This window comes from Pongo abelii, chromosome 2, assembly GCF_028885655.2.
Source record: "Pongo abelii isolate AG06213 chromosome 2, NHGRI_mPonAbe1-v2.0_pri, whole genome shotgun sequence".
In the NCBI taxonomy this organism is placed as follows: Eukaryota; Metazoa; Chordata; class Mammalia; order Primates; family Hominidae; genus Pongo; species Pongo abelii.
The window spans coordinates 118,885,367-118,904,926 of record NC_085928.1 but is presented as its reverse complement, the minus strand read 5'-3'; the positions used below and the strand labels follow the sequence as shown (position 1 = coordinate 118,904,926).

Below are 19,560 nucleotides of genomic sequence, written 5' to 3'. Positions count from 1 at the left end.
CAAGCATTCTACTAGATGTTTTAGTACAATATTCCTCATTTTAAAATAACTTATATGAGAGAGGGATAAGTCACTTTCAGATTCTTCTCAAAGAAGCAGCAATCTTTTTGCATTGACCCTTGGAAGTTGGACTCTATTTGTAGCTTTGATCACTTCTTAATATATTTGAGAGAGGTGCTAGATTAAAAGAAGAGAAAAAGACATGTAAGAGTTCTTCTAGTTAATTAAAAGGAAATGTAATCTAGTCTTAAATTGGATCATAATGCATGACAAGTTAATTTTAATGAAATTTTGCAATGGTATTGATGCAGTATCACTCCAAAATACTGCACTTTGGAAGTCAGTAAGTCTTGAAGATCACCTGCAGTACTTTTATTCTTGAAGAAGAAGAAGAAGAAGAAGAAGAAGAAGAAGAAGAAGAAGAAGAAGAAGAAGAAGAAGAAGAAAGAAGAAGGAAGAAAGAAGAAGAAGAAGGAAGAAAGAAGAAGAAGGAAGAAAGAAGAAGAAGAAAGAAGAAAGAAGAGAGAAGAAGAAGAAGAAGAAGAAGAAGAAGCTGCTCATAAAGTAAGTGAGAACACAAATTTCCCTCTCAGGAAATTGACAATGTCCTTCCCTCAGAAATTTCTTGCTACTATTCATTGTAAAGTATCATCTCTGACTTTGTTCTTATCCATTTTGGGGGAAGAGTATTCCTAAATATAGAAGTGTAAATTTTTGGAAGTGTATATTTTTTAATAAATTAAAATAAAATGCAAACCTAAAAAACAGAGCATTTTTAGTATTTGGATGGGCAGCATTTCTTTTCAGTTTTGCAGCATCTCCTTAAGTGTGGCATCTTGGGGAGCCCAGTGGATTGCCAGTAGAGCAAATAGCCAGTGTATTCCACTGGCTGGCATGCTATCTTCTCCTTGCTCCTGCTGGAGTCTCTGAAGTGTAGAGCAATCATGGCCTAATCTGGAATTGTCATCTGGGGTTATGCCCAAGCCCCATATGAGTGGTGAGGCCACAGAGTTGCCAGCAGAGAGCTAGTGCTCCCAGAACTGAAAACGGAGTCTACCAGGATATAAGGGTAGTTTTGAACCACAGAGGATTTTAGATACCTGGGATCTGCCGTTTTTACATTTGCAAATTGCCAAGATTCAAATTACACAAATTATATATGCACACACACAAATATTTAAAATTAGGATACTAATAATGCCTGGTGAGACTGACTAAAAGTAGTCATTTATGTAAATATGCTTAGACTTCTTTGGTACTTGGGGATTCAAGTTACTTCTCTCGTCATCGTGCATGTTTTGAGATGCAACAGGATCTCATTGTGTTCTTTACTTTCTTTATATCTTCTTTCCACTGAAAATATGTGATCTTTGAGGCATAGAACACATTTTTCTATTTAGCAGACTTTATCAAATATGGGGAAATGCTATTCTTAATACAATACTTAACTATAATTATGAACAGTCCTCTCTGCTAGGTGCTAGCAATAAAGAATAAATGACCCATTTTGTTTTCACAGTTTTATATTTATTTTTGCTGCAGCCTTCATCATATTAATACATTCCTCCAAATATTTCATATTCTACTTTCATATATTTGCAGGAGAGTTTTTGACAGTTGGGTTTTCTTTCCTTCCTTCTTTCTTTCCTTCCTTCTTTCCTTCCTTCCTTCTTTCCTTCCTTCCTTCCTTCCCTCCTTCTTTCCTTCCTAATTATCATTATGAGTAAAGAAAGGTAATAATTTCTCCCACTACGTAAGATTTTTCCCAAAGATTAGGCCTTAGACTTTATTAAGGAGACTACTCAACAAAAAAAGATTCCACTTCTGAAAGTACCTTGCTATATGTTACAAATGCAACTACTGGCTTCTCCTTTCTTATCTACTTTAAAATCTTGAAGTTTTCACAAATAAGCCCACAGCTCAGAAGCTGAGTATTTCATATTACACAAGATTGACAGATAGTTCATTTATGTGATATATCAAATTGTAAATTTGATTCTTTTTTGGATAATTTTACCCTGGCAATTTCCACATCCATAGTTGGGATGTACACTCTTTTACACGTTCAAAACCACACTTTCTTATGTTTCCATTCTTTTGTGTAATGCCAGATTTTCAGCCTCCATTTCAGGGATCAGATTTTTCCATTTGTCATAGGAATGCCACATCACATTTTCTTTTCAAGTGCAAGGTTACACATTACAGACACCCAAGAGGGTGGGTTAACTTCACATCTTCCTTTCTGAAGTGTCAATTTGCACTAGGTGCACCAATAGTTTTCTTCTATTGAAGCGTCTGTAAAGTACACTTTAAGACTATTTTGTGTGCCCATCACAACCATGTACAAAGCTAATTATCCCTTCCAGGCACTTAGCTTAGGCATTGTAGAATCCATGAATAAAATCCCCAAATTTTCAACTTCATCATCAGGACCCCCCAGGGAGTTTCTGAGCACAGTTCAACCCTTTTTCTTCAGTACTAAATGGACCATTCAGCCCTGGGACCACATACCAACATCTGCCATCATCTAAGTTCAGATTGACTGTGTCTCTTCCAAATATCAATAGTTTCTGCCGGTTCCTTCATTCAGTATGGTTTGAGAATCTGCTTATTCCTCTTTCTTTAGTAACAGGTAATGATAGCAGGTTCTAATAATTCACAGAGATTATACCAGCATTTATTTTTATAAGATCATTGAAAAGTATAAAATATTTTGAAATATGAACATTACAAAAAGCAAACACCCATTTTCTTTGAATTTGGCTTGCTAGGATTGAAGGGTCTTATTGTCAGGTTTGTGCAGGGAACACCCAAGTAAGAGTCCATCATGCAGATGTTAACCTGAAAATGCTTTTAGTCTTGAATGTAGTTACGTTCAACTCTTTCACTTCTCCTTCAAACAAGAATGTTTTGTTTAAAAAGGAAAAAAAAAGGAATATCAGATAAAGTCAGTCTTACAGCAGGCAGGGGGTACGAGGAGGTTGACATCATCGGGCCCTGTCAGCCTTTTTAGGTAGAGCATGCTTGTGTGATCGTAATTCTCACATTGAATGATGATAGGTAGGCCAAACTCAAACTGCAGCCCTTGTCTTACAGATGACCAACCACATGGTCTCTTTTGGTTATTTTCAAAGCAGGGCATCTGGAGTCCAATCAGCGTTGCCACAGATGGACCCAGAGCCTGAGTGTTGCCTGCCACAAACAAACACACGCCAATTCAGATGGTTTAAGTGGGAAAGTACCTTCTGGCTAAGCTGTGGACACATTGAAAAAAAAAAAACACGCAGATTCTGCTCTATCAATGTGTTGTGAGGCTCCTGAAAATGTTTTCCTCCCAGGAATGTATTCATTTATCCTTTCAGCAAGCTGGTATCGATAGTGCTCCTGCTCTGCACTAAACAACAGTTGGAAGATACACTGGCCTGAGGGCCCTCTCTGTCCAAGGAACTTAGAGTCTAGTGCTGGCATTCTTCATCTGGAACATTGCCCCAAACACAAGTCAAATCCTTGACGGCTTAGAAATAAAGGCTTTGAGACACTCTTTTGCATATTTATTTTCATAGGCCATACATTTGTTGTACCAGAGTCTCTGTAAGTTCTCTCTCCAAAGGCACATAGCTCCTTTCACTCCCCTGGCTGCTTTCCTTGTCTCCCAGGAAAAGAGACATCAGATGAAACACACTTCTGCAACCCGTTCTTCAGCACTTGAGGTCCTGAACATGGACCCTTTTCCTGCAGTACCTTCACACCCATTCTCAGGTAGTTTTGTTGTTATTCTCTTTCATTTTCCATTTAAACAACACACCAAAAGATATTTAACTGTGGTGAGGAAAAATTCCAACACAATGTTGCTACCAAATAAGTGCCAATGTCAAATGGATTATTTTATATTTCAAGTTGACTTACTTTCAGAAAGTCTGAGGAGAGTAAGAATTATTTCTTGAACACTTACATTTTTTTCTAGCAAATATGTTGATCTCAACACAGCGCTTTTTTGTTTTCATGACTGTTTTCAGTGGTGTTAATATGTAATTTTATGTCGCACTATATTGGGCAATGTAGAGAAAGGAAGAAACAAAACAGGGAGAAAAAACAAAAGACCCCAGCATTTAAGAGGAGGCAGAGCAGGCACATGTGATGAGAATATATTCTCTTCCACTTCGTAATAGGAACACCATTGCCCCTGAACTGTGTGGCACTTCCTCCTAAGGGGAGAAATGACACTTCGATGAGGACCCTGTTAGAGTAAGCACTCAGAGGAAACCTCATGCAATACTGAAAGAAGTCAAGTGTGGAAGAAAGGAGAGAAAGGCATTGCTTTATCTAGTTTTTTTGTCACCTAGCAATATAAGCAAGGCCTAGATGTTTGGCCAGTTTAATTATGACAAATCATGCAATTAATGATGCCATCACTTTCTCAGAAAAACTCAGAAAGCACCAAGAGCCTGAAGAAACTCAACCACATGTGCATCATCAGTTCAAAGGTTCAGCACTCTCCTTTTATCTTTAATGAGAATATATTTTTCCATTGTCTCTGTTTTACCTTACTTATATTCTTTAGTTTCATTAAGATAGATTTTCAAAATTAGCTTTCAAGAAGGCATTGAGAAAACCCTAAGTTTAATGTTAGTAGTGTCATATATGTTTATATTATATGCTTCAGTCCTCTGAGTTGCTTTGCTCTCAAATCCCTTTGTCTGCTGACTTCCATAACTAGTTTCATAGCTGCTTCCTAGCAAGCACCATCTCTTTCCTTTCCCCAGTATCCTATCCAGAAAGCCACAAAATATTCTGCACAGTAGGAAATCAATAAATATGCCTAGCTCTCTTTGAATGGATAGGCCCACTATCACAGAGCTTAACCAGACCAAAGCCTTCATGAGATCCAAACCTCCAGAAACATGTCCTGGTTTTACTTTCAGGTACCTTCCAGTGGCTGTTGGTTTAGTTTAAGAAAAAAGTTTATTGCCACATTAGTTTTCATAGGTCTTTGCATGATTAGATATCTTGGCCTTTAGGTGGAGGACGCAGAAACACAGCAAAGTCACATAGCCATTACTGATTAGAATCCAGGTAGGGCTTTAAGCCTCTTTTCATTCACTGAGTCAACAAATCCCACTATGTGCCAGGCACTATTCTTAGTATTGGGGTTAATATAGAGGTACACAAAATAGGCAAAAATCCCCATGATTGTGGGAAGAGAATCTTTTTTACTACTTGGTTCAAATTTTGAGCTTTGTTAAAGAATGATTCATCTGCTTTTTCTGAGACCTGGGGAATCCAGTGATTGAACGAGCCATCAGCCAGCCAACTTAACACTAAAGAGATAGGACAGGTAGAGAGCTTGATGTCTTCCCTGCTGTAGGCTAGCAATGAGTAGATGTGTTTGATGTGAGGATAAGATGTAATAATCTGTGTAGAAAATTCAGTCAAAAATTACCCCTGTAGTACTCAGTAAAAGGTAGTTGTAATGATATATGTAATGATCTATGTAGAATTATTAGTAGATGTAATAATCTATGTAGAAAACTCAGTCAAAAAGTACCCCTGTAGTATTCAATAAAAGGTAGTTGTTTCATTGGTGTGGTTGTTGAATCTTGTAGAAAGAGAATGCTATTAAGATGTTAACACAAAACTATAGCTCAGAGCTGCCCTATATAACTGGAAACTCCCTTTGTTCCTGTGTCTTCTGAAATTCCACAAGCTATACTTAGGATGGCAGCATACATCCATTTCTGCTAATCTCTCTCTGCCCTCTCTCCCTCCCTTTTAGAAGTGTAGTACACCTCCTGTGACCATAGCTTCTGTGATCACAGATCCTTTATGCTCACATTTTGCCTTTTAATTTTGGGGACTTGCCCCCTTTCATTCTTTTGCGCCCTTAGAAAGAAAATCTTTTCATTCATTTTGCTGTTAGGGAGGGAGCTGAGGTCATAGATGGGCAATTTAAACTTCTATGTTGATTCCTTTTTAAAAGGTTTGGGAGTGACGATTTTGGTAATAATAAATCTGAAAAGGCAATATTAAGGCATGAAATAGTCATTTATGGTAGCAAATACAAAGTATTGACATAAAACAAAGATGTCATAGCAATGGAAACATCTTATTTTCCCTAATGTATATATAGGAGTAAACATGGCTTTTATGGACATTTAAAAAATCAGACAAAATAACAACTTAGCAATTTTTATTTGCTTTTATTCATTTTACCTAAATGTCTCTTCCTTTTTACTTTCTTTGAGAAAAGTTTTAATAACTCAAACATTATCTCCCATTTTGGCACCTCTAACTGCATCACATTTGTTATTTCATTGTTTTTGAAATGACAGATGCTTCTTTCACATCGTGTAGGAATGAAGAAGAAAAGAGTTCATGTCAGATATAATGATTACTATTAAAATTAGTATTTCTCCCCCATTTATTAAAAAATGCCTTTTTTCTTTGTGTTGAATTTTATGTTTTTGAACCCTTTAAACCAGAATTGAAGATATGCACTTTATGAAAAATTCTTGTTCCATTAGAGAGTGTCTCCAATAGAAATAACTGAAAATAAATAATGAATTGTTTTCTTGACGTCCAGATAAAGAAGAAACTTTTAAATATTTTATTGAATTGAATTGAACTGGATGTAGAATGCGGAATTTCCAGTACCAGTTAGATTAATAATGCCCAAACAAGAGTATCATTTCAGAGGATCATTTCAGGTTCTTATCCCTGAAATAGTACTGCTTGATATAGGAGATCATAGAACAGTGATACTGAGAGAAATATCTAGGATAAGTGTGTAACTCACTGAGATTAAGAACATTTTTGTCTTAGAAAAGTTATATGGTATCATTATCCACAAGATCCCAACTGTATTATTTAAGTACCTGGGAAATTTGTTTCAGCTACACAAGGAATGATGAGGCTATTGCTCAAGTCTGAGATCCTGGCTTTTTGCTTGGAGATTAAGGAGACAGTCTTTTTGAAATGCTACCCATGTTTCAGCACCAGTATGGATTATAATTAATTCTTCCACATTAAAAAGTTATGGTGCCTACCTACAAAATCTGGGTATACTTTATCTGGGAATAATGCAGGCATGTGATTTCTATGTGGCTTTTGGAAAGATGGGCACTATGAGTTCTAGGTGTGGAAGGAGGAAATTGGGCAGATAGATCTCAGACAACTTTATGGCATTCTGATAGCTATGAAAAATGGACCTTAAGGATTTTCAAAAGGAGAAGCTGAGCATAATATTTAGAAACCCAAATGTGTCCATGTGATTTGGGGGATAAAACCAAGAAAGAGACACACATACCATCATCAGATGATATGCTCAGGACATTTCTGTGCAGTATTTGTAGGCTCGTTCACAGGAAGAAAAGACAGTGGTCCTGTGAAAAACAATGTGTGGGTCTCTCTTGTGACATACTGGGAATTAATTGCACAGATTAGGTAAACTTGCCCTATATTTCTAATAGAACCATCACTAGAGGAACACAGGTTATTGAAAAGATCTCTGACATCTGGTCAAAATGATTATGTTTCCTGAACCAACTCTGCTTGTAGATAAGTCTGGTTCTAGATCTTGTCCAAATCATTGAATTTAATGTCAATTAAACTAACTAATTTCAAGCTTCTTTGCAGCTCTGTGGTTTTCTGGGTATTTGCATTTTTTTTAAAGTTTGCATCATGCTGGAGGTTGATGACACTACCTTGCATGTGGATAAATTATGCCAGACACTTAATAGAATGATGTTGGAAATGTAAGGTGGCGATTTGCCTGCATGGGTTATGGAATTTTAGGTCATTTAAAAATCTTTGGACTGGTCTCAATGGTCACACACTAAAACTAAAACTAACCTTGATGCTGTCAGATTCTTGGCTTATTTTCTAACATGGAAGCAGAGCCTTTGGCTTCTTCCTCTCTGAGATTGATTTTGGTCAAAAAAAACCCCCTTATCTGTAGCAGAAATATGCACAAACTGGGCCAGTCTTGTGACAAGGCTGCCCATCAGCTACTGCATTCCATCCAGCTCTCTCATTCAGATTATTGACATCCTGATGTTTGCATTATTCCAGGACCATATCCAGGGTAAGCTTTGGGAAAAAAATTATAGAGTTGTCTTTTTCAGTGAAATATGATGTCTGTTACCCTTTGTTGGTGAAAGCACATTGGCTGTACATGCATTGATTCTGGTGGAGGTGCAGGTGTTCTCTGAACATTGCATTTTCTCTGTCTAACCTTTTTATTCTTGCCGTGTCCACATTGGATAGATAAATAGCAACGTATGTCACCAGGTACTGCTAAGATGAAGATGATGATGATGATGATGATGATAGCATTTAGTAGGTACTGGTGTGAGTCAAGTACTAACCATGGAATGTTACATCCACAGAACTAGTCTATATATATATATATATATATATATATGTGTGTGTGTCATCAATATGTCAGAGGAAATTTTGTAAAGCAGAATTCCAATTTCCCCTCTTATAGTATCATTTTCTGCCTTTGATCTGTAGGTGTGTATATTAATTTGCTTATTTTTTAATTTATATTCAGGAAGAAAAAAAGATTTTGAAATGTGAGATTGTGTTAGTTCACCTGAATAACATGTCACATTGTAGAACATTCTTGCTCATGGTAGAAGCTCAGTAAAGACTTGTTATACAAGTGAAGAAATAAAACACTGGCACAAGGCCTTTCTTCAGATGTTTTTATTGACAACAGACTTTCCTTAGTTTTAATGGCATTCATGATTATTATGGTGCTACTCCTGTGCACAGCTTTGGCATCAGTTCCTTCCACTTTTGGCATTCTGCTAAATGTTGATCTTGGTTATGTTTGATCCAGGTTACCACACTTAAAAAAGAAAATGTGAGATCCTATATATAACCTTCTACATGTTTATAAAGTGTCAGGCTCTTAGATTAAAGCTTAAACAAGGATATTCATTAAAACATTTATATTCCCCAAAATCTTAACCAGAAAATTTATTTCCTTAAATGTCCCCCTCAGTTCTTCCAACAAAATGGTTCTCTGGCAATTTCGGCATTTTCATGGTGGTTCAAGAATCTAACAGAATGCCTGCACATGAGGTTGAGTTTTATTAAAGGGTAAAGCTCCTGGTTGAATATTTCTCATACACTACTGAACGATTGCATTTTGGGCATGTAATTAATGTGAAAATTTCTCATTGATATTTTTGATCACCTTGGGAAAATTTCAGACTTGCTGAAGATATTAGTATGTGCGTTCTATTCATGGCATTGTTGCTCTTATTTTTGAAATGATTACATCCCAATTACTTTTTTTTTTTACTTGCTTTAAACTTAATTTTAAAGGTTCAAAATCTTTCTTAAACTTTAACAGAATAATTGTTTTGAGAATGGGTTATATGCTTGGCTTATATAGTATTGCAATATTTATATATCTTATGTGGCAATTTGACAAATCATCACCCCCCCAATACAGAAGTGATTTTCATTTACAGAACCATGCCCAGCTTAAAAAGAAGAAGCAGTGCATATAGGCAAAACATTTCAATTTCAATAAGTGAATCTTGACTGTGCTGTTTCATCATAAAGTACCCATGCTAATTTGAGTTAATATTAGTCCTTCTCATGTTAATTTTTAGCATAAATATTGTGAAGAAGGTGACTAATACAGTGACACTCCCAACTTATTGATAAAAATTTAACTTTAATTTCCCTTTCATTGGTGAACTAAATTATTGCTGAAATTTGAATCAAATCTGACCTTTCTTTCCCAATTGGTAGCACAGTGATTAATATGTGTAATACACACACACACACAGACACAGACACACACACTTAGGACATATCTATTTTGATAGTAATGATGAAAGACAGCGTATTTCGTGCTTTGCATTTTGCCTTTCTTCTCTCTACCTTTCTTCCTCATCTCCACAACATGAATTGTTACTGTGTTCAACTCTAAGCTAAAGAAATAAGAAACAGCATGACTATAAAGTGACATAGCAATTATTTTACTTGCTTTCTTCATGGTAAATAGTTTACAGCATTGTTGATTAATTTCCTGTAGCTTAATTTGCAAACTATTGACAGCCTTCACTAAATGCTACCCACAAAATTATGCTTAAAATAGTATTTCCACTAAAAAAACTATAGTAACTTTTATTTTGTGCATTTATATATAGTCTCTTCTTTCTCCTTCCATCCTTCAAACTGTAACAGTTGAAATTTGGCCAGAATATTTATTAACCAAATGTTGAAGAAAAGATATTTGTTAAAAATAGTTTGGGTTATTTGCAAAAATGAAAGAAATTGAAACAGATCAAGATGAAATGGCAGTGGAAGAGTCCGGTTAGTTTGGTGAACAGAAAGCTGAAGTAGGGTTGATTTCCTGGCACTGCTTTCTCAGCAAAGAGAACAATTTTAATCAGTTACAAAAATATTTGTGATCCATATGTTCCTCTCTCCTCATTCCCATATGCCCATTTTCTCTTTTATCTTGGTAGATGATGACTTTATGATTCAGGCATGCAAGAATAATACCTCGCTGACTTTAGAGCTCGGTGCTATTTCAAAACGTGTCCTGGTAATTACGCACACACATATATCCAGGCTGTCCCCGCTTTGAGTTAGTTATGTGAATATCAGTTTGTTCTTTCTCTCTTCCTGGAAAGAATTATATCTTGCATCCTCCTACTGAGGCTGGAATAATGCATCTAAGACTTAGTTTTGGAAATTACATTGCTGTTCACCTGCTGAGTGAACTGTACAAATATGAGGGTCTTAAAGAGAAATCAAAAGAGTTGCCGTGATCCTTGAGAACTTCATTCAACTTGGAAAAAGTACAACAGAATCCAGAATGCATTTTGTAACCATCACTGACATTTATGCTAAGACATATTAGATAATGGGCTTCTTAGTTAAATAGATTCTAATTTTTAAGACACGACGATTTCTATTTAATATTGAGTATTAGTTATAGTAGCTATGGTGAAACTGATCAAAATTGAAAAATTAAAATTACTATTGATTAGCAATCCAGTTTTTTCCTAAATGCATGTCTAGCTCTCAAAAGCCATATAATTTCCAAAAATGAAAGAAACGTAGTTTAAAGTCTAATCATCCATCTTCATAAAACATGAATAAATCCAGAAACTATTGACTGTACTAGTGATTGCATTTTCAACAGTTGTTTTCCCCTTGCACAACAAATGGCTTTGTAACCCAATATGTTATTAATATAGCCACAGTAAAATCCTGTAAGGAACCAGCTGTGCTCATTTAAACTTGGGAGAAGAGGGTAGCAAGGAGGAGGGAGAGAGGGTTTCTAGCTTTCAAACTACGTATCTAGGATGCATTTAGTGTTTTCATAGACAGGTATATGTTGGAAGAGGTGTGCATGCTGTTGGATTTAGCCGTTGTGCACCAGAATAGCGTTATAGGGAAAAGGAAGAGATGCAGCCTGATTTGGGCAAATATTATTAGGAGCCCGTCTCTGTGTTTGCATTCAAGCTGTCTTTGCCGCTGCTCCTGTAGGAGTTGTGAGAAAGAGAAAGTGCACATTATAGCGTGGATTGTTTTCAACAGGCTTGAAGTTTGCAAATCTGTTGAATCCCTCTGTCAGTGTTTCTTTGCTGTCAAACAGAATGCCCAGCTGGCAGTGGCAATCCCAATGGGGAGGGAGGGCTATGGATAGATTGTGTTCACCCTGCAACAAGAATATTAGGAATTATTCTTCCCCAACTATAAGTAGAGAGAAAAGAGCTTTCTCAGCCATGCCATTATAAGTTTTCTTTTTTTTTTTTTAACTTTTATAGAGAATGTTTCATTAAATCAAAACCTTTCAGTACACTTTATTCAGGTAGCTTTCATAAAGAGAGAAATCACATAAACAGCATTAAAATGTATAATATAATCTATAATTAAGACAAAGGCTTTGGTTAGAAAAAGAGGCAAGACTTTTGCTCACAGGTGATCCTGATTCTCATTGAGGCAAACACACAAGCTTGTTTTTTTTTTTTTTTTTTTTAATACAAAGTGCGAGATTTCACTAAAAAAGGTTAAAATTGAAGTGAGTAATCTTCGGTGCATAATGCAATTGTTAATTTTAGCTCCTTGCGTGGGTGCCGTTCTGACTTGAACAGCCGGCTGTAGCCTTCATTAGAGAAGAAGCAGGCAGCTTGAGACAGGTGGAGCTGGATCAAGCTGTGAACGTGATTTGCTGGAAGCTGGTCATTAGTGTTAGAAACCCCGTCTTATTTATTTCATCCTTCACCCTACCATGATTATTGCAATTATTATTATTTACTTTTCATCTTTTTTCAGGTTGACGATGTGTCACACTGTGTAAGGGAATCGCATGGAGATGGGCATTCCGAACTGTTAATGGGGACATGGGACTCCAGTTGTCTCTGATCACTTGTGTGGATTTTCCTGGCGTAGAACGACAGAAGCCGCTAGTAAGTCGCCAAGACCTACAGCAGGAATTCTGCACCAAAGGTAAAGGTCTTGTTGTCTGGCTGTCATCTCATCTGCATTTTAGATTTATTATTATATAAATGTGCCTGCTTGCATCCAGCAGTTCACTGAATATAACCATGACAGGATCTGTAGCAGAGACTCATTTGGCTTGTAGTTTGGAGAATTAGAGCTCAATTTGTTCACTCCATTTTAAATCTGGTCATGTTCTGTTTTTTACTTAAATACTCTAAAAAATGAGTTAGGGCAACAGAAGTCCCCTATCCAATGCACTGAGAAACAAGCTGTTTGCCAGTGGAAAATGGAACTTTTTATTTTGTTAACCACGCATACTGAGTGTCACTGAAATATAAGAAATCCGTCAGAATGCACTGGATGAAATATCCTAAAACCTCCCAAAACCTGAATGCATTGCTTACTAGTCACTTTACAGACTCAAACTACCATCCTGTTAGAAAACTTCCTTTTACATTCCCACAATCCTTTGCTGAATAAGCCTGTGTATTTTAAAGATATCATTAGATACCATCTGTTTTGTCATGGTAGATTTTAGCAAAATTTCTGTGGTTTAGATTTTTCTCATGCTTCCTATTTTCAGTTGGAAATAAAGTTACTGAATTAGTAAATGGTAATTGAATACTCTCAAAGAAACATATTAAAACTCTTATTTGTCTAGTAATAATTACCATTGTAATGACTGGGAATGGGACAGTCATCGCTTGGGATTTTTTTGTAAAAGAACTAACTCTCTAAGCTACAGCGCCTCTCTCTCCTTCTCCTTCTTCTTTCTTTTTTCTTTCTTCTTCTCTCTCTCCTCCTCTTCCTTCCTCCTCCTCCTCCCTCCTTCTCTTTCTTTTTTTTTCTTTCTATTTTTCTCACAGCTTAAAAAAGTGAGGAGGAAGTAAATGCTAAATTATTCATGAGCCTCATTTGACAACACATCAGAAGGGGAAGTGTCAGGGGTATTATAAAGGTAGGGAGAAAAAAATAATAACAGATTTTAACTCTGAAAAGCCATTTCCAGTGTCTGTAGACTATTGTGAGCCTGGAGAAGTAGCATTTAGTTGGGATAGCTTCACTAGAGCTGCCTGCCAAAGAGTTCCTTCCACAGGATCTTGTCGCACCAACAACTGACAGGAGCTTGGGAGACTGGGAGCTTGGGAGAGGGCTTATGTTTTTAATAATGTAGCTGTCAGTTCAAAGCCTGGAAATGTTGACCCTCAAAGGTTTATTGCCAAAATTAGATACCATATTTATGCTGAATTATTACCTTTTCAATAGTTTTTTTTGACGTTGCAGACTACCGTATTCCTTATACCTAGGGAAGCATGTCTATGTTTGGAACCTGCAAATAATTTTTCTGTCATCTTAGAGATGCTACAGAACATCAATGCTACATCTTGAGTCAGAAGTCGAGGGTCATTTGTTCAAAAGTTGGAGAAATATCCTCCTTTGTTGCTTCTTCTGCTCTGTAGTGGAGAGTGGGGAACTGGTAGTTGTGTAGGAGTTATGTGTCTCTAAGATTTGTTGACCCATTTTGATGGCAAGGTGTATTCACAAGTGTGTGTAAAGGGGGTGTGGATGGGACAACTGCATCTGCCTCTTGTGCATGCCTTGGGTACTTGATTTCATCTTGTTTTTTCCCCCTTTTGTATAAAATTCTCAAAATTGCTCATTTGGATTTGAATATGAAAAGAGAAATGAAATCTCTAAAGAATGATAGTAACTACCTTGCACTGACTTTATTTTCTGATATCTTAACCTTCTAGGGCATAAAATCTTGTTATTTTAATTTGCATCTGGGAGAATGTCTGAGCAAGGAGACCTGAATCAGGCAATAGCAGAGGAAGGAGGGACTGAGCAGGAGACGGCCACTCCAGAGAACGGCATTGTTAAATCAGAAAGTCTGGATGAAGAGGAGAAACTGGAACTGCAGGTGAGTGAGCATGAAGAGACCCTGACTCTCATACAACTGTGTGCAACTCCCTTCTTTTATTTTCAGAATACTTTAAAGATTTATTTTTTAAAGAGTTTCACTAGTTATATCATTAGGAAATGCTAGTCTCCTACTTTTTCAATTTTTGTCACTTTTTGTCCTAACCCAACCATGCTCTAAAATGTGTTTTGTGGGGAAAAAAGTCATAGGAAAGTATTTGTTTTCTGAATTTGCACACAGCATCCCCTTACCAATTTCCAGAACACCTCAAGGTGTACATAGAGGGCTTCTCCCAAGGCAGCTTTAGACTAGCTGAGTTTTAAAAATGAATTTGCTATTCTGTGGAAAGATGAAGACTCAATTCATGGTAAACTAAGAAAAATCAAAGGCAGGTGTTCCTTTGACTTTCATGGGCATGCTAAGGCTCAAATCTTATTAGCAAACAAGCTAAACCTTAGAATTCCCAGCCAAAGAGGCAGTACTTGAAGGAGGAAAAAAGACTGGGAGTGATTAAAGGAAATGAAAAAGTGTTGTGAAACATATCATGATTTACAAGGGAAAGAGATTTGGTAGAAGGAAAGCAAACTGCACTTACAAATAGCTTGTAAGTACTGATTTTCTTTTAACTAAACTACAGAAGTGTTAACTCTTTATATACCAACAGTTAACAAAGGCAGATAACTGCATGATGGCCAAAAGACTTCAAAGCTGGCTTTTCCTTGTCCCCTTTCTAATAGTTGCTATAAAGAGAAAAGAGCTAAAAGTGAGTCAAAAGTTTTTTAAAGCTAGGGAAGGAGGAGTCCTCCCTAATGGTTGTGATGTTCTCTGTTGCTATTATTATTGACTTCTCTACTGTAGCCGGTAGTGACATTTTTCTCTCTTTCTTTCTCTCTCTCTCGGTTGTTGATTTACTGTTCGTTTTTGTTTGTTTTATTTTATTTTGTTTTATTTTCTTTCCAACATACAGAGGCGGCTGGAGGCTCAGAATCAAGAAAGAAGAAAATCCAAGGTAGGGTTCTTAACATTCTAGGTAGACCTGATATCATGGGTATAAATTACATATTTTATATCAGAGTTAAAGGATTTGCCAGCATTTCAGATGATTGTGTCCAGTTATTGTGGGGGATCTCGGTTGTACTGGTGCTGGCTGTTTTTGATGGGGTTGTGTTTATGCATGTCTTACTTTCTGGCACTGCATATTTTTTAATTAGAGGATTTAGTGTTCAAATAGCTGCAAATGTGTGTATTTGAGCCTGTGTTCACACTTAGAGACTTGACAGTACTTTACAAAACAAATGACCACTTGTTTTGTTTTTATTTTAAATAAAATTTAGAGTAGATGTTTTATTCTCACTACTTGATTTCTGCCTTGAAGTAAACAGATACTACTGTTTAGTACACACTCTTCATCCTTTTAACCACCTTCTCAGTCAAATCTCCTGCAAACTTAGTTGTAGTAAAAATTAATTTTATCAATTTTTCCTCCTGATATTTTCATGAAATGACAGCAATTCATTCTTCATATGTTCCCAATGTGATGCACACAATTTACTAGAAGTATTTTTTAAAATTTATCTATTCACATTCTTCTTTACTTCCATCCCCAACAATACAAAGGTATGATGCTTTGAGCCAGTGTAGACAGTACTGATTGGCAGACTTGAAGTTTGGTTTTAAAAATCTCATTTGGGGAAGTTATGTAAATGTGGAGATGATTTGGCAGTCTGAGAATGTTTCCTGTTTGTTTTCTTTATTTTCCTTTCCTTCCCTTTTCTTTCCCCCCTCCTAGTCAGGAGCAGGAAAAGGTAAACTGACTCGCAGTCTTGCTGTCTGTGAGGAATCTTCTGCCAGACCAGGAGGTGAAAGTCTTCAGGATCAGGTATATCCCCTTGCCATTATCATTAATTGCATGAATGGGATCCACCTTTGTGTGCATGACTCTTAATTTGGTGTTAAACAGTGTTTTGGGGGAGAAAAATATAATTGAAGAAAATAATTCATTTTTTGGCTTCATCCCCTGCTTATGCAACGTTCTAAAATAGTTCAATGGTTTGTCACAGAGTATTACATTTGTTTTTTTCCAGACTCTCTGAAAACTGCAAATGGAAAGGAATTCAAAAGAATTTAGATTTAAAGTTAAATAAAAAGTAGGCACAGTAGTGCTGAATTTCCTCAAAGGCTCTCTTTTGATAAGGCTGAACCAAATATAATCCCAAGTATCCTCTCTCCTTCCTTGTTGGAGATGTCTTACCTCTCAGCTCCCCAAAATGCACTTGCCTATAAGAAACACAATTGCTGGTTCATATGAAACTTAGGAAATAGTGAATAAGGTGCATTGAACTTTGGAGAAATACTTTTATGGCCTTTGGTGGAGATTTCTCAATACTGCAAAAGTTGTCCAGAAATGAATCTGAGCTGATGGTGACTTTAAGTTAATATTATTAATATATCACTGCATATTTTTACCCTTATTTTTGCTCCTTACAGCAAGATTAGTAGGTTATAAAAATTTAAATTTCAACAAAATTATTTCATGACAAAATGGGAAACTTCACATCATACTTATTTTTGTTTGCCTTTTAGGCATCATATTAGCTTTTATAAAAAATGGTCTTGCTGCTGAAATTGTACTTATTTTATCAGAGGCTGGTTGCAGTCAAGACAAAAGTAAAATGGTTTACCTGAGCCCAGGGGAGGGAAAGTTGATTAAGATATCATTATTTTTGTTTGGTTTGGTTTTACTTTTTTCTTCTTACTTTAATTGAAATACTCTGAATTCCCCTCATGGAAACAGAGAGCATTGAGAGCACTTTCTTTAAAAGGACCAAAAATAAATTCCTAATAGAATTTGTCCTAAGAGAGTGTTTTTTTTCTAGCATCATTTTCTTAACATGCCACTCATGTCATAAGGCATGGACAGGCTATCTTTCAGTGGCCATTACTTATGTTTCGTACACATGCTTTATTTTACTTGGGCTCTGAGAAATGTGTGGCTTTCCTTCAGCATTTCATTTGTGCTTCTATTTTTAATGGAGATTGAAAAGGGAGAATAATGTGAATATCATGGCTTATATTATTAAATGTTGATTGATGGCTTGTAATGTACTGCACACAATATATGTTAACTCTGCAGAATGACAGACCCTGGGAGAAGTAATGCCCCAGTTGTCCCCCACTCCTAATGCCAGGCAGAGAAGGACAGCCTTTATAGACTTAATCTGCTTTTTGTCCCATTTGACAAGGTACCAGGAGGAAATTTTTTAAGGGATCAACTGTATCATAGTGCCCACTCTGGACCTAAGTCTAGTTGTCTCCATACAATTGGTGCAGAGAAATAAGGTGTAAATGGTGCTTTGTTCCTGCTGGTTCCAAGCTCAGAAACCAAGACTAGCTTTGTAGGAGAGAATGAGAGCCTGCAAGCCTCTCTTTGGATTGGCTGAGGAGTGGTGGGAGCAGGGGGCTGATAGAAAACATCCAGACACACATATAAACAAGTGGCCGTGCTACCTTTTTAGAGAATAAAGAAACAGACTTTTGAGTTTATATGCAATGCCTTCATTAGGTACCACCGGCACTTACAAAATGTGCGGACTGAATCCCAGAGAACACTGGCAGATGTATACAGTATATGGATTGTATCGCTTCCCCAATGTTTGTAAATTCACAGTATTTGGAAAACTGCCTTCATTTTCCAGTGTGGGAAAAACTCTTGCTACCTGTATTACTTGATCTCAGACCCATACCTGATGGTTCAGTCTGTCCTTAAGTTAAAATAATTTTGCTTTTCTAATGTTATACTCTTTACCTGTCAGTGTATTACTGCAACTTGAATCACTCTTTCACTGTTGTTGGATATAAACTTATCCTGTACCAATGTATTTATTAACACTTGTATTTTATTATTGAGCATATCAATAAAAATATTAAAAAATAACAGATTGTTTTTTACCAACTCTATAGCACTTTTGTGTGTTCTTTCAACACCGTAATATATATGCATAGAAAAGATATTTTTTTTCCTGAATATAGTATTTGTCAACACATGGCATCAGTTTGTACATTTTTTTATAGTGGATATTCTTTAGCCTCTGCTCATGCATTTATAGTATATGTCCAAGCCTCTATGATTTTAGATTCATACATACAGAGGCTGGTTGTTTCAGTCAGTTTTGAAGAAGCAATGAGATCACCTTCGTGGCCTGAGAGCCCTCAGTTTCCCTTGATGATTAACTGTCAAACTGAATCTTCCCCACCTCAGCCACGTCTTCTGGACCAGAAATGTCCCAGTGATTTCTTTAGCAAGTAGAAGCAAATCCTATCCCTAGAACCTGCCTGAACCTTTGCATATTAAGACATTTCTGTCCCAAACTGCAATAAATGACTCTATAATCAAATTACACTCAGTTTTTACAAAGTTTATATATGTACATCCCCAGGAAAAACGTGTTGATGTTGGAAAACTCAGCTAAGATATTTATGATGAAAGTATGTTTTATTTCATCGTTTGTATTGCATGACTTTATAAGCATAGTGAAACAAGGAGTTCACAGTGGAGCCCCTTCCGAAAAAGAAACTTAGCTTCAGAGAACTTTTCTTTATGCTTGTTAGATTAGCCAGGTTTACTGAGAACCATTAAGAATCCCAAATTTGAGAGGGTACAAGCATCAATTTAGTCACATGTAGTGTGAGCATTAGTTTAATTTTCAGTGAGAGACATTATTAGTCATTGGGATTATTTTTTCCTACATCATAAATTTTAATGTCACCAGTGGAAGAAAGCTTTGCCATCAAATGATCTCTTACATAAGAATAAGTGGGCTTAACGTTGGTTAATTTGTCATAGTTTTAATCATAGCATAGGTTTTACATAAAACTGAAAAACATGATTTGGCTCATTCTTCTTCAAAACAGTTAACATACTATCAGTCAAATGGCTGATATATGTGAGTTAATACAAAATAATCTATTTTCAGTGCAAAATAAATAAGAATAGAAGTGGATCCAGTCCCAGTGCTGTAAATGGTCAATCTTAAATCAAACATCATTTCAAGAGAATTTTATATTTTGGAAAAGACTAACTGATGCTAAAATAAAATAACATTAAATTTTATATATTATTTATGAAAAATATAATTCTACTTCCTACCTTTTCTAAAAGGCAA

At 36.2% G+C, this 19,560-nt stretch overlaps 1 protein-coding gene across 6 annotated transcripts in view; it reads left to right on the top strand.

Moving 5' to 3' along the window:
* ARPP21 (cAMP regulated phosphoprotein 21) overlaps nt 1-19,560 on the top strand; it is a 156,708-nt gene that overhangs the window by 28,774 nt on the left and 108,374 nt on the right. For 4 of the 6 annotated variants that reach the window (NM_001374350.1, XM_054550349.2, XM_054550350.2 and 1 more), the window contains 4 exon segments: nt 12,310-12,483; nt 14,232-14,398; nt 15,366-15,407; nt 16,188-16,277. In NM_001374350.1, coding sequence (NP_001361279.1) covers nt 14,270-14,398; nt 15,366-15,407; nt 16,188-16,277 — 261 coding nt within the window. In that variant the 5' untranslated portion in view covers nt 12,310-12,483; nt 14,232-14,269. 6 annotated transcript variants of the gene reach the window in all.